Source organism: Miniopterus natalensis, chromosome 5 (genome assembly GCF_054644295.1).
Source record: "Miniopterus natalensis isolate mMinNat1 chromosome 5, mMinNat1.hap1, whole genome shotgun sequence".
Lineage (NCBI taxonomy): Eukaryota > Metazoa > Chordata > Mammalia > Chiroptera > Miniopteridae > Miniopterus > Miniopterus natalensis.
In genome coordinates this window covers 88,890,718-88,906,351 of record NC_142085.1, presented here as the reverse complement: position 1 = coordinate 88,906,351, position 15,634 = coordinate 88,890,718, and the positions used below count along the sequence as shown (strand labels likewise).

The window sequence follows — 15,634 nt, the reverse complement described above, 5'->3', positions numbered from 1 at the left end:
AAACTCCCATTTCTCCCCAAACACTGCCACCCTAGTCAACCAACATTAACAACGTGCACTGGAAATAGTAGCCACAGTGTTTAAGCCACATCGTGGGCCTAGGTAAGAGCTAATAATTGGTGAAACTTATGTTCCAGGTACTTTCCTAAATACTTCTCATATACTAAATTTACTTAATTCAGTTCTCACGGCAAATTTATGAGCAGGTACTATTGTTACCTCCTATTTTGTAAGGAACAAACTTGTCGCCCATTCTCCACCTCCCATAATGTGGCTTCTGCTGAAGAATTAAAGAAGACAGTGGAAGAATTAGTCAAAGAAAAAAAGAGTCCGGGTGGGGGACCGAGAGAGAAGAGAGAGCGAGATTGCAGTGTGAAATCCGGTGGGTACACCTCCACGGGAGAATCAGCAGCTGCCTCAGGGCCATAGGCCGTGTCTTGAAAGTTGCTGTGGCCTGTGCCCCCTGGTCTCTTACCTGCTGACAAGGGGAGGTGCTCACCCTAAAGCCTGTCTCTATCCTTGGAGGCTGGAGCAGAGGGGGACCCACACGCTCCCCCAGTCTGATTACATAAGGTACAAGGCACTGCCCCGACTCAAAGATGGGAAGGAAAGGGAGAGTGCTCTGCTTTTTGCACCTTCCCTCCCACCTCCAGTGCTGGCAACGCAGTCTCGTATATCTTTTTTATATAATAATTTTTCCTTTGAATCCATGTGATACTAATATTGCCATTCCTCCCTTCTTATAAGTATTTTGCTTGGCATTTTAAAAATTCATTTACTTTTAAACTAATTTTGTCTTTACATTTAAAATGCAGTTGTAGACAGTTTGTAGTTGCATCTATTTTGTCCTATCTACTCTGACAGTCTCTGCCTTTTAATTTCAGTGTTTATTTTGTTAAAGTTTAATGTGATTACTGATATGGTTGAACCTCGATCTACCATTTTATTGTATGTTTTCTATCTGCCCCACCCCCTGTTTTTGTTCCTGTCTCATTTCCCACCTTTTTGGAAATCTAGTATTTTTTAGAACATTGTAATTTTTATTTGCTTTTTAGCTCAACATTTTTATTCATTTTTCTATTTACTCTAAGAATTATAATGTGTACTCTCAAATTTTTACATTTATTTTTATATTGTTTATATTACACCATTCACCCCCCCAATGTAGAAGGCTTGCAACTTAATAGGTTCAAATCCATTCAGCCATTCTTTCTGCTGTAGTTGTCATACTTGTTGTATCTCTGTGTTTTAAATACCATATGAAACTGTAGTTTTTGCTTTGAATGTTGTTTTAACTCAGCCGCTGTAACAAAATACCATAGACTCGATGGCTTAAATAATGAAAATACATTTTCTTATAATTCTGGAGGCTGGAAGTCAAAGATCCGGGTGCCAACGTGGTCAGATTCTGGAAGGGCCCTCTTCCTGGCTTGTAGATGGTAGGCCCACCTGTCAGAGACAGACAGGGAGAGGGAGAGGGGGAGAGAGAGGGAGAGGGAGAGGGGGAGGGGGAGGGAGGGGAAGGGGGAGGGAGAGGGAGAGGGAGAGGGAGAGCTCTAGTGTGTCTGTATCTCTTCTTAGAGTATAAGGGCACTAGTTTTATCGTGAGGGTCCCACCCTCGTGACCTTATCTAATCCTAATTACCTCCTCAAGGCTGCATCTTCAAATACCACTACATTGGTGGTTAGAGCTTCAACGTACGAATTAAAGGAGCGCAGTTTAATCCAGACAAACAGTTATGTTTTAAATAAATTACGATGTACAAAGCAAAAAAAAAATCTCCCCACATAATTGTTTTTTGTATGTACTGAGATAGTGAGCATTTCTGATGTTCTTACTTCTTCTGATATCGGCATTTCCATCTGATACCATATTCCTTCAGCGTGAGGTTTCCTTTAGCATTTCCAGTGGGGGAGTCTGCTTATGACAAGTTCTCTTAGTTTCCTTTTATCTTAAAATTTATTTATTTTGTCTTTATTCCTGGAAGATATTTTCACTGGGTATAGAATTCTGTGTTGACAGTGTTTTTGTTTTTGTTATTTGTTTGTTCATTTGTTTGTTGTTGTTTTTTGTGTGCGTGTGTGTTTTTTAATTTGTTTTTTAATTTTAAAGATGTTGATGCCCGGCCGTTATGGCTCATCAATTAAGCATTGACCTGGGATCCAGGAGATCAAGTTCGATTCCCTGTCAGGGCACATGCCCGGGTTGCGGGCTCCATTCCCAGGAGGTAGCCAATCAATGATTCTCTCTCATCATTGATGTTTCTCTCTCTCTCCCTCTCCCTTCCTCTCTCTGAAATCAATAAAGACTTTTATTAAAAAAAGAAAAAGGTGAACTTTTACTCTGGGCTCCCTTGTTTCTGATGAGATATTAACCATCAGTCACATTATTTTAAGCCTGTATGGGGGGGTGTCGTGTTTACCTGCTGCTTTCACAACTTGTTCTTTATCTTTGGTTTTCAGTAGCTTGACTATGATGTGCCTCAGCCTGGTCTTATTCATGTTTACCTTGCTTGATGTTTGAATATGTAAATTTTTAAAATTACATATTTCTAAATTCTAGGCTTTATTTCTTTAAATAATTTTTCTGCCCCGTTCTCTCTTCTTTCTTTCTGTTACTCAGATGACACGTATGTTATGCAACTTGCTGGCACCTGCTGGGTCCCTGAGGTCTGTTTGTGGTTTTAGTCTCCTTTCTCTTTATGCTTCATTAACATTTTCTCTCTCGTCTCCTCTTTGTTATTAAACCTGTCCAATAAATTTTTATTCCAGATAATGTAGTTTCACTTCTGCAGTGTCCACTTGGTTCTTCTTTATAAGTTCCCTGCTTACCTGTCTGTCCTTCCCTTCGTTACAGGAGCATTTTGTTTTGCTTCACTGCGGATAGCACACTGGCCACTTTAAAATGTTGCCCATGACTTCAGACTCAGAGGCATCCGAGGGTTTGTCTCAGTTGGTTCCCTTTTCTCCTGAAAATGTGCTTTATTTTTCTGGTTCTTTCAACTAATGCGAGATTTTGTAATCGTATCCTGAACATTATGAATGTAATTTTTTGAAAGTCTGGATTCTGGCTTTTTTCTCTGATGATAGTTATTTCTTTTGTTTTATGAGACAATTATTTTGGTTGGATTTGAACTGAGAAATCTGTTCTTTGGACAGCAGATCTGTATTCAGTCCAGATTTTTTAGACTGTGAAGTCTAAAATAAACTTTTACTTACAGCAGTTTTAGCTGTAGAGAAAAATTGCAAAGATAGCACAGGGAGTTCTCACTATACCCCATACCCAGCTTCCTTATTTTTAACATCTTATATTATTACACGACATTTTTATGATTATTAAACCAATGTCTATAATTTTTATTAACTAAAATTCAAACTTCACGGAGACTGTCTTTGTTTTTAGCAAACATCCCCTTTCTCTCCTCAGGTCCCACCCAGAATACCACGTTACATTTAAGTCATGACACTTACGCCTCCTCTGCTACCTGGATGGTGACAGCTTTTCAGACTCACCTTGTTTCTGTTTACCTTGAAAGTTTGAAGTACTGGCCAGGTATTTTTTTTGACTGTCCCTCAGTTGGGTTTTGCCTGATGCTTTTCTCAAGACGAGACCAGGGCTGTGTGTTTCTGAGAGGAAGACCAGAGATAAAATGCCCTGCTCATTACATCGCATCAAGGGCGCGGCCTGCGTTCCCGGACGACTCATCGCTGCGGATGTTGGCCCTGAGCACCGCTGGAGTCCTCTCCTTCGGTCTCTGCTGTGACGCTCCTATGTTCTTTCCTCCCTCACTGTGCTCTTTGGGAGGAGGCCGCTCTGTGCCCCCCACAGTTACAGGGCGGGGGTTAGACTCCCCACCCGCGGGCACATCTTTTCTTCTGCCTCTTGACTTTGAGCGTGTTACGCACATTCGTGGTCCGGCCGTCAGCCAGACACCGGTAGACAGCGTGTTGAGATTCCCTTTCTGACTCTTGTCCTGAGATTCCCTCTGTGCTTCTCCGAGGCCAGTGCTCTCAGATTCAGGGTTTTCCTTCTTCAGGCTAGAGAGACAGGCTTTGCCCCCAGCGGGCCTGCACTCCACCACCGTGCCCCTGGCCCCAAGCTAAACTCTTTGAAATTTTGCTGTTCCTGGCATGTCCCTTCCAGAATTTCCCTTCTTTTGTTCACTTTCCTGTGCCTTCAAGCATCTGCTTTTTCTATGAATTCCTGACAGTATCGTTGTTTTCTGCTGGGGCGTTGGTCTGGTGGCATGTTTGTCGTTACAGAAAGCCAGGGCCCTGACCTCTCCCAGTTTCACACTCTGATGGTGGGTGTGGGGAGACCAAACGAGGCTCCTGGTCTGAAAGAACTTAAAGATGGTCAGGAATCGAGAATTAAGAAGTTCATGAAAGACAATATCAGATAGCAGACAACCAAGCACTAAGTTATGCGACATAAGTAGTAGAGTTTTAGAATAGCAATAGCCAATAATAACCGGTCCTTGTAACAGCCCCATATGGTTAAGCTCTGTGTGCAACGTCCCTTAGCGTTGAGCCGCGGTTCCAAAAATGCAGCCTGATTCTAGGGGGTGATTCTGTAATCTCCGCATCCTGATGGTTAATCGAACATTTGTTTTCATGGTGCCATCCCCTAGAGCTTCACTCAAGACAAACACATTCACGACCCTGCTGTGCAACCCCGAGCGATGGGCCGCCACAGCGCTCCGCTCTGCCTTGGAAGGAGTCCAGCTCCGCGTGAGGGGCGGCGTCCGCGGCCACGGCAAGGTCATGAGAGCCAGAGCGGGCGACACTGGTTCATAAACCTACGCAGGTTCCAGGTGTACAGTTCTGTGACCCATCTTCTGTGTGGTGTGTTGTGTTGTGTGCTCAGCCCCCAAGTCGCCTCCTTCCATCAGCACTTCCCCCTCCACCCTCTTCACCTCTTGCGTGGTGACCTTTCTACAGGTCCCAGGGGCTTCCTCCCGCCGCCCCCGCAGTGTTTGGCTTTTTCAGAAAGTCTCTCCACACCCCTAGAAAATCAAGTTTCCAGCTGGCCGCGTACCTTTGTCCCCCTGGGTCCCCCGGTCTCGGGCTCACCTGGTGCCTTGGTTGTCTGTGGTCTCTGCCTGCAGGTGCTGGGTGGACCTCAAGGGGTCCGTCCGGGGCATGTTTCTCCCTCCCCACTTCCAAAGGTGTCGTATGACATCGACTTAAAAGTACATCAGGCCCGGCCGGGCGTGGCTCAGCGGTTGAGCATCGACCTAGGATCCAGGCGATTGGGGTTCAATTCCCGGTCAGGGCACATGCCCAGGTCGTGGGCTCTATCAATGACTCTCTCATCATTGATGTTTCTGTCTCTCTCCCTCTCCTTTCCTCTCTCTGAAATCAATAAAGATATATTTAAAAAAAAAAAAAAAATACATCAGAAGCACCTTTTCCTCTGTAATTGTTTTTTCTTCTTCTCATCAATCTTCTTTATTTGGGACACTTTTGTCACTTCCGATCCCTATTTTTCCTAACTATTTCCCACGCTGGTAAAATTGCGCGGTTCCTGCTCTTGCGCCGACCCTGCACCTGCCTCCCTCGGCGGCGTTGTCATCTCCTTCCGTCCGAGGACCTCAGTTCCCTCTTCTCCGCTCTCCGCGGAGCGTGTGTTTCTTAATCCCGCCGTCTGCTGCTCACCCCTGTAGGGACTATGTGACTCTCGTTGAAAAGCCTTTGGCTGTCGTTTCTTTTTATCATAAGGAGAGGGAACGTGGGCTTTCTTCCCGAGAAGCTTGTAGGCGGCCTGTTCTATAGGAATGGAACGGGGTTCAGCGGGAGACCGAGCTGGGGCTGAGCCCCGACTCCCCTGCAGAGCAGCCGACGTCCGTGGAGAGGGGGCTGCGACTCCCTAGGCCTCATCTACTGTTCCGTGAAGTCAGGGTGGCGACACTGCCCTCGCCAGGCCGGGAGCTCGGGAACAGTGTGCGGGAGGCACAGCCTCAGCCACGTCCTAAGTGCCTGCTCCTCGCTGGCACCGTAATTATACTTCATTACGGTTACTGTCAGGTGGACCTCTCGCGCCTTCATGGAGAACTGGTTAGTGGTGATGCTGCATTTAAAGGAGACACAGTGATAAATAAGCTCTAGTGCCTGCCCTCGAGGAGTCTGTAATCTTTAAAGGAGGTAAAATATTCACCAAAGCCTCTAGGCACATGCAGCTATGGATTATTTTTTAAGAGACAACTGTGAGAGCTGCTAACACTCTAAGCGGACGCCATCCGTGGCCCCTTAGATGTGGAACATTGGGGGACTGAGAGGCCAAGAATGATGGTCGGTGTCACCCCAGGCTTCTAAGCGGCTGAGGGACCCACAGCGAGTGGGGCACAGGTCCCTCTGCCTGCACAGGGTGCACTGGGACCCTCTGGGCATCGCCGCGGCCATGAGAGCATGTGGCAGTGCTGTCAGGTAACGTCACCGGAGCCCAGAGAGGGGAGCTCAGCCTCCAGGGCCTGACAGTGGGAGGCGCCTTGGAGGAGGTCACCTTCGAGATGGATGGTGGAGGTGAATGGGCTCCCCGCGGGGGAGGTGACGGGGGGGGGGGCGGGCATGAGTACAGGCCAGAGATGGTCCTGCTACTTTCTGTGCTGTGTTTTCTGGGAACACCTAGCTTAGGAGGGTGCGTGTGGGGACTGGCGGAGGACATGCTGGGATTCAGGTTTGTGCCAGATGAGGGGGGTCTGGAGTCTTCTCCTCCAGGGACTGTGTGAGATGTTAGGACCTGGAGGGCTCTGAGGTGGCCCGAGCTCTGGCCGACGTAGCAGAATGGTACAGGGCATCTGGAGCGAAGGCGTGTGTCAGGGCTTCAGAGGGAGGCCGTGCAAAGACCTAGAAGGTTCCATGAGAGCAGAGGAGTGGAAAGGAGGACGGTGTGAGCCAGGGAGCGGAAGCCAGCAAAGGCCCGGGGTCCCACTGCGGTCCTCAGGGCGATGGGAGGCGACCCAGTGGGAGAGGGAAGCAGCCTCACTGGTGTCCACAGAAAAGACAAAGACACTACGTTGCCTCAGTGAGGTCAGCCGGGCCTCTCGGCTGGGACCCCTGCCCAGGGCTCTCGGACACAGCGGGTGGGGCTCCACTCTGCCCATCAAGCGGCTCGAAAGTCCTCCATGGCGACGGGGCAGGTCCTTAAGTCATTTTGTGTTGTGATGACGTTGAGATGTTACAGGAAACTCACCTCCTATTTATGTCAACCAGCCCCTGGGAAAATTGCACTCATTGTGCTTGAATCTCAGAACCCACCCACGACGGGTGGGGACTCACTGTGCCGTGGGTGCCAGCACACCGGCTGCGTTTTACCGAGGGGCCCCCTGGAGGGAGCGTGGGGCAGGCTGTCCCAGGCCCGGCTCTGACAGACTCGGGACTCCTAGGCTCCCAGCCCGGCGGGTGCCCTGCTCCAGCCCCTGTTTCCAGGGCGGGTGTCGGAGGGAGCATGGGTTTGGTTTGTGGTCACCGACTAACAGGGGCCCCCATGTCTCCCCGACGCTACTCCACAGCATGGAGTTGTGAGTGAAAGAAAACAGGTGCCATTCCTGGAAGGGCAGGGGCGGGCGCCCCGTCAGAAACGTGCTGTTACCTGCCGGGGCCTGGAGCCACGCTCACCTTCTCTCTCCCCATTTTCTCCCCCAGTGTTTGTGAGGTTCAACTCCAGCCACGGGTTCCCGGTGGAGGTCGACTCGGCCACCAGCATCCTCCAGCTCAAGGAGGCGGTTGCCAAGCGACAGGGGGTTCCAGCCGACCAGCTGCGTGTGATTTTTGCGGGGAAGGAGCTCAGGGATGACTTGGTGGTGCAGGTGAGTCTCCCGGGGTTGTTCCTGGGACCAGCCGGCGGGACTCAGGCAGCTTCCTCGCCGAGGCTGACCCTCCGGCCCTGGGGCTAATAGAGTAAGTCGCGCCTGGGGATTCCCGAACTTTCCTCCAGCGCTTCATTAACCCGACCCTCTTAATTATGCGCTGGAGCAGCCAGCAGGGAGCCGCAGACAGCCGGGTGGCGAGCAGGGGCGGCGCTGGCCTACGGGCTCCGGGAGTAAATGTTTACCGACTGCGAGCGCCAGGCCGGTCCGCGTCTGGTCGATCTCTACCTCCCGCGTCCCGTCGGAATCCTAATGAGGAAGGCGCGGGATAAACTTGCAAATCAGGCGGCTCCTCTCCCGCGGAGAGGGATTTGTAACCCAAGTGTGACCCCTGGAGGACCGGAGGCACCTCTGCGCTGGGACTCCCGGCGCAGGTGCAGGGCGCAGGGCCCACTGGCAGCAAGCTGGGGGCTCCGTGCCCCGCGGACATGTGCTGAGGCCGGCGGGAAAGCACAGCCAAAGTCCACCTTTGTGCCTAATGTCTCCAAGCGTCAGTAAGACTTTCCCGGGACAGGACCCGTTGGAGAGGGAGCCTGTGTGTCTTCTCTGGGGCCTGCACAGCTCTGACACCAGGAGGCCCGATCCTCTCCGCCCAGGGTTCCCCTCAGAACAGCGATCTCTGCGGGAATAGGGGAGGACCGGTGAGGGGGCTAGCGAACCCCGCGTCACCTCTGAGGGAAGCCAGCAAATACGGTCCCCCAGGGCCTGGAGTGACTCTCTGTAGGAGCATGAGAGACGCGACGCCGTCTGTGGAGGTTCAGGGGCGGCTGCTGAGGGCCCTGCAGACACATCCCCCTTTATAGCCCGTCCAGCTCCTGGCGACAGCTGTGTGGGGGCCGCTGTGCACAGGGCTGCGGGCCTGGCACAGGGTGTCCCTCCGTGTTTGACACCCTGTCACCTCACCGTCTCTTCCGGGATGACGGTAAACTGCTCTGAGAAATGCTTTCCGAGTTCGGGAGCACAAAGGGAGCTATAGAAATGCAAATCGCCCCACTTCGCGTCCTCAGCTGAGGGGAGGCACCGGCTCCTTGCGCGCAGACTGCTGTGGTGGCTTTCAGGCAATTGCCTTCTATGAGGGAAGGGCCTGCGCTAAAAGTGTTTTGATTTTTTTATTTCAGTCGAAAAAAAGCTTTTACTGTACCTGCCAACCTCTAAATCCAAGAGTGTTTCCTTCACAAATAAATGATTGTAAAACGGCTCCTTGAACAGAAATGTTTTATGTTCCCAGAAGTTTGGGATTTGAGGTCCTCAAGCTCCTCGCCTCTACCCCCGCCCCCACTTACTCGTGCATGTATAAGTTATCTATGGATTTAGGTTCTTTATTTTGACAAACACCAAAGACAGGCAGAACTCATCCCCGCCTTTGTGGAGACAGCTCCTTATGTAGGGGTTTAAAACAGATGTATTAGCCTGAACCATATGGCGTAGCTGAAAACTACCAGCAGCCTCCTCGGTTTAGCCCAGTAGCTGTAACATAGGACATGCTAACTAACTGCCCTATGAAAATGGAACCAAAATACCATGAGGTTGTAACGGTGGAGAAACAGGTCTCAGGGGTCGCCACGAAGAAAGGCTTCGTGATGAGTTGAAGCTTGAGCACAATCTGGGGACGGAGAACGCGCGTGGTGTGTGCTTGGGAAAGGCGCCGGTCCCTGTTGTTCTAGAGCCCGGAGGAGACTGCAGGTTGGCCCAGAGCGGGACTCGGAGCTGCACCCACAGGGCCTCGACTGCCTGGCGTTGAGGTCGCCTGCATGGGGAGCTAGAGGGAGATGGGGCCCCGGAGAGAAGCGGGAGTCAGGCCGTGTGATCGTGGGAGGGCCGAGGAACCCTGCACCTAGTGAGAGGCGATGCCCGCAGGAGGCCTGCGTGGACACGTCCAGCAGGCAGCTGAGAACTTGGGCGTGGAGCTTCGGGCAGCTTTAGTCACATGAGATTCCCATTATTTATTCACTTATTAGTCGCGATGGGTTGGTACTTTTTCTTTGTAAAGAGTTCCTTCAGCTCGTGCAACCGAGTATTCAGAGCCCGTATTTAAGGACAGCCTGCCTGGAGGTGGATCCTGTGGTCACTGGAACCATTTAGGGGGCAAGGGAGGAGCCAGGGAGGAGGCCTCCGCCGCCCCTCTGCTCCCCTGAGGAGAGTTCAGAAGAAGAAATTACTGTGAGGGCGCCTACGGGAAGACGAGGGGCCCGGGGGCTTGGTGACTGCAGTGGCGACTTGGTGGCCTCAGGACTCCAGTCCTGGGCAGTGGCTGGTGAAGGCTGCACTGTGGGGCTCGGGGAGACACGGGAGAGGGGAACGAGCGAGGAAGGAGAGCCAGAGGGAGCCCCGGAGCGGGGCCTGCACGGTGCCCGGGGCCCAGCAGCCTCTGGCCGGGGACCAGGCCCTCGGCCGACTGCTGCGCAGTTGTCATCTGCGGGAAAGCGCAGATTCACAGCCCGGTTTACTCAACTTGGGTCATCGGCACTCTCCATGTTGTGTGATCTTCATTTCTAAGTGTACGGGTGATGCCCTACGAGTTTATACCATAATAACATAACTCAAGCATTTGGGGGGCCTAATTTTTAATATTACAAATTAAGGCAAAACAAATCTTAAAATGTGTCTTTCATGCTCAGAGAATGAGGCTGCCTGGGGTTCAGTTGGCTCGTTGTAAAGTAGGAATAATGAGAGTACCTGTCTCCTTGGGATCCTGTGACGACTGAACGGGTCAGTTGCTGTCAGGCTCTCAGGACAGAGGGTGCTATGCAGTGAACGCTGGGTCGCGATTCTTAGCCTTTCGCATCTCACGGCACATAAACTAATTACTAAAATCGTGCAGCACACCGAAAGGTATATTCTATTTTTTGCCGATCTGACGAAGGAAACAGATAATTCTGATTCCATCACGCTGGCCTGCTGTTGTGCGGGCTGTTGTCATTTTTGTATTAGACGGTCTAAGGGAAGAGGTCAGTGCCCCCGACGGATCAGGTATCGCGTGTTTTAAACATCCTGCGGCACGTGGGTTGAAAGTCGCTGCACTATATAAATATTAGCATCTGTTAGCGTCAGCGTCAGGCAATTTCTTCAGCATCTGAGAGATCACCTTAGATAACACAAGACTCACTTCATCATGGATTATGCAATAAGTTAAAGTTAAGGCGATGATAGGATGAGTGTTTTACTGGGGAAAATATATATATATGTGTATATTTGTGTGTGTGTGTGTTTGTATAATTTTTATATATTTTAACTAAACTCTGTGGAGTTTATAAATAAATGTTTGGCCCTCACACATACAGCTTTTACTTACCTTAAGAATAGTAGGACTTGAATTTATCAAACTTAAAAAGACTTTACAGTTCCTCTGAACATATGTAGTAAAAGCAGAAACCTCTCGTCGCATTGTTCAGCAGAGATTCATCATGGTGTTACTGCTTTTAAAGTGCATTTTTATGGCATGGATATCTGCCATGCTCTGCTCTTACAGGGAGCAGATCGGGAAGAGTTCACACCTGTCCTACGCCATAAGCAGAGCTCTGTGCATGTTTGTATTATTTCTCTCGTACCTACAAGAGCCCAATATAAAATATTAATCTCTGACATATTACTTACAATGGCTTGATATTTTTTCTTTGTAAGGAGTTCTTGTTAACTCATGCAACAGAGGACTCAGGGCCCGTTCAAATAATGGTCACTCCTCCTACCCCCCGCATCTAACATGCTACACATCAGAAACCCCGAGAATCACCGCCACATAATTTTAACTTCAGTGTTGAGAATCCCACGAGGAAAACAAGGCTCTAATGTAGTTGTATATGCGAAACCGATCATCTTCGCAATTAGATGAGCTGCTAAAATGGCAGGGACTTCAGTACTTATATAAGATCTTGTTTGAACAGAACTCTGTATTCACACAAGCTGTGTTGTTATTAATGTCGTTAATATCAGTGCAGGTTTATTAGCTCGTGTGTTTATTAGTCAAGGTTCTCCAGAGAAACAGAACCAATAGGTTATGTGTGTGTGTGTGTATATATATATATATATATATATATATATAGTATATAGGACAGGGAGGGAGGAAGGGAGATAGATGATAGATAGATGATAGATGATAGATAGATAGATAGATAGATAGATAGATAGATAGATAGATAGATAGATAGATAGATAGATAGATAGATAACAGATTTATACAAGGAACTGTCTCACGCAGCTGTGGAGGCTGAGAAGCCCTAAGGTCTGAGTGCTCGGGCCTGAGAGCCAGAAGAGGTGACGGACGGAGCAGCCCCAGTCTATAGGCCGATGGGCTTGAGGCCCAGGGGAGCTGATGTTTCAGCTCAAGTCCAAAGGCTGGGAAACAAACCGGAGTGCCACTGGGCAGGAGGAATTTCTTCTTGTTCTGGGAGGGTCAGCTTTCTGGTTCAGGCCGACTGGAGGGGGCCACCCATGTGGGGGAGAACCATCTGCTTTACTCAGTCTGCTGAGTCAATGTTATCTCACCCAAAAGCACCCTCCCACACACACCTAGACTCAGGCCCCACCAAATGCCCAGGCGCCACCTGGTCAAGAGGACACTTAAACTTCACCACCACAGCCAGGACATGCAAACCTGCTACCTTTATTAACGTTATAGGGAAGTTACTCTATCTGTATTCTTTTGGTAATAATAAAGTAGACTTACAAAATAGGAAATAAAATAGGACTTACATAGAAATTTTTGCCCTGTAAAAGGGTTCATCCAGGTGGATGCTCATAAACTCCTTTCAGCAAATAACTCAGTTTCATGGCGTTTCAAATGTGCATGCACATTGGAGACCGTCGTTCCATAAAGTGGTTTGCTCTGCGGTCAGTATTAAAGGGCATCCGTTTATTACCCGCACTCTTTTAATCTTTATGATGACAGATCTGAGTTTGGAGGACCAAAGACATTTAGACTTTAATAGCTTAGGTTGTAAATATTCAAGAAGAGTAAGTGACCCTGAAAAGCCAAATTACTTAATTGGCTATATTTTTAGTGACATGCACCATATATGTTTCAAAATTTGTGAGTAGTGACAACCAGCTCTCACTGACAGGGCACAGCCTATCCAGTGGCTACAGAATTCGTGTTTTTTTAAATCTGTGGGAAAATTTACCTGTTACTCTCAGGAACATTATCTATTGTTTTCGTCACATATCTAATTAACCTGCTAAATTTGGAAACTTAGAAACTGCACAAGGGTGTTATGAAAATCCTCTATGCTCCTTGAACCGCCTCTAACGTGAGTGTCATTTAACCAAAATTTTGAGAGTTGATGTTTTCTTAATGTCCTTTAAATTTTTTTCCAACGTCATTATTTCCCTTTTTTGTATACTTAGGCTATATTTTCTGATTAGAGAATAACTGTCTGCTAGTTATAAAACTCAAATCACAGGAGAAAGCATACCGGCAGGCCCCAGAACCCTGCTGATATGTTCTTAATAATTAATGATGATTCTTCATATGGTAGTAGGTATATTATCACTTATAATCTTATATTTTTTCCTTTATTCTATCACCTTGTCATGCACTTTACTGAAATTATGAGTTCAAGTAGACCCGAGGACATAAAAAAGCAAACTTGCTATTTCTGTAACTTCTAGTGGATCGGAGTTTAGTGATTTTGGTGTCGAGAAGCTGGCAAATTATTTGCATACAAGAGTTTTATTGGAAAGACTAGGAAGTTATGCATTTATTTTCAAGCTTGATGGTTATATTCTATTAGGCATGCAATGGGCAGAACATTGGCGTTCTTTGATATTCTTATGCAATCTTAGGACAGTTGTTTACAGTGGTTTCCTCGCTGCTGTTTAATTGCCCTTTATCACGATAGAAGCTGCACTTTATAGGACAAGCACGGAACGTGAGAGAAGCTACTGCTGAGAAACAGTAAACGAACCGTGCGCAGGAGCTACTCGGCGTTCCCACTGATGAACGCTAAGTAGACCCCTTGGTGTACTGAGGGGGGGCGATGCTGTGTGCCTGCGTGTGTGTGCATGCGTGTGGGGGGGTGCGTGGAGGGTGGGGGGGTGTGGGGGTGGGGGAGTGTGGGTGGGGGGTGTGGGGGTGTGGGGTGTGGGGGTGTGCGTGGGGGTGTGATTGACATGTGCTTACTGGGTTCCCCCTCTTTTTTTCATTGTCTTTCTTTTTACAGTGACCACAGATAGTATGGCCATTATAGCTTATGATACAAAACGGGGCACTTTTGAGAGTGGAAAAAGGTTCTATTAATAATTTTTCCAGGGCAGATGTACATGCGGGCAGTGCCCTGGGCCGAGAGACAGAGGCTGCCCCGGGCGCTGGGCAGGATTTCTCACACCTAAGAGTCTCAGCCTCTTTCAGAAAGTATTTCCGATGCCTTCCCCAGTGCCGACGGTGCAGGTGTGATGTGGTCCTGGAGTTTTACAGGGTGTTACCATTGGGGGCCCTGGGGACAGGGGCCTGGATCTCTCTGTCATTTCTTACAACCACATGTGAATCTACGGGTACCTCAAGGTAAAGTTTGATTACAGAAATGTTCTGTTCTCTTTCACAGAGGAATAGGCGTGATCTCTTCCTGCAGAAAACAGACAAGCTCATTACTCACACCTGTTTTAAAGGGACAATATTTAAGTATTTATTACTGCATGACTTTTAACATGAGAAATTAAAAAATAATTTAACTGACCCTCGGAGACATTTGAAGACTAATCCACACTTAGTGTTAGACCAGTGAGGCTTCGAGAAGCAGTAAGGCATGTTTCTCAAATTCCTAAACAGATTGTTAGCCCTTTGTAAGTCTGAATAGATATGATTAGTATTTATTTTCTAAGTCTTTACCAACTATTTCAAGTAAACAAAAATAAATAGTTCCTGACAGCTGTGTACTCGAGTCGCACACATTTTCACAATTGATTTGAGTGTCATGCACTGTAGTTTTAGGAAACAAACAAGCCCCTCGTGTAGCCATTGTGGTTACAATGCTTAGAGAAAACTCTCCTTTAAAAGCTCTCCCCCTTTTATTGGTATCATGCATTTATATAATGGAAGGCATTTAGGGATGACTTGATTTCATTTGTAAACTAAATTTATTTAAAATTCTTTTACACCGGAATACAAGACAGACAGAGGTAGAGGCTAGATTAAATTAGAACATAGAGTGGACATGATTTTTTGTTTGTATATAAAGAAGGATTCTGAAAATGACAGTATAAATAGCCAATACACTTTACTTGAAATTTATTTGCGCTGATAGAAGACAAAGGAGGCCAGGTTAAGTACCAGGTACTCAGAGAACAGCCACACAGCGATCCCTCTGCAGGTGGGAGCTCCGAGCGTGGTGAGACTGACGCGTCAGGAGTAAGACGGAGGCATTTCCCCCCAAGGGTGGGCACGCTGATGGGGCTCCCTGCTGCCTCCTTCGGGAGGTGAGTGCCGACACCCTCTCGAGTGCCCCGGAGAACTGGTTCTTGACTGTAACAGCCTCGGGTCTAGAGTAAAGGGCGGCGATCCGCCCGCGCACGTCGGGGAGGCTGGACCAGTCTGTGTCTGGCCGGCAGGTGGGTCAGTGAGATGGGGTCTCCGTTCCTTCCTCGCTGCGTAACCCAGAACCTCAGAAACGCGACTTTCCCGTAGAGAGGGAGTCCTGGCACTTGCGTGCCCTGCGGATTTAGGAACCGTCTGGGGGTGCCCTGGATAAACGCAGGCTCCACGGGGGGGAGCAGAGACTCGGCTTCTCAGGGCGCAGGGCCCACGGTCGGTGGGTTCCTGCACCAGGCCCGGGTCT

At 48.6% G+C, this 15,634-nt stretch overlaps 1 protein-coding gene across 1 annotated transcript in view; it reads left to right on the top strand.

Annotated features, from left to right (window-relative positions):
* The window catches only part of PRKN (parkin RBR E3 ubiquitin protein ligase), a 613,811-nt gene that overhangs the window by 125,322 nt on the left and 472,855 nt on the right, over nucleotides 1–15,634 (top strand). The window contains exon 2 of the mRNA XM_087817735.1: nucleotides 7,645–7,808. Within this exon, the coding sequence (XP_087673861.1) occupies nucleotides 7,645–7,808 (164 nt within the window). The remainder of the gene's footprint in view (nucleotides 1–7,644; nucleotides 7,809–15,634) is intronic.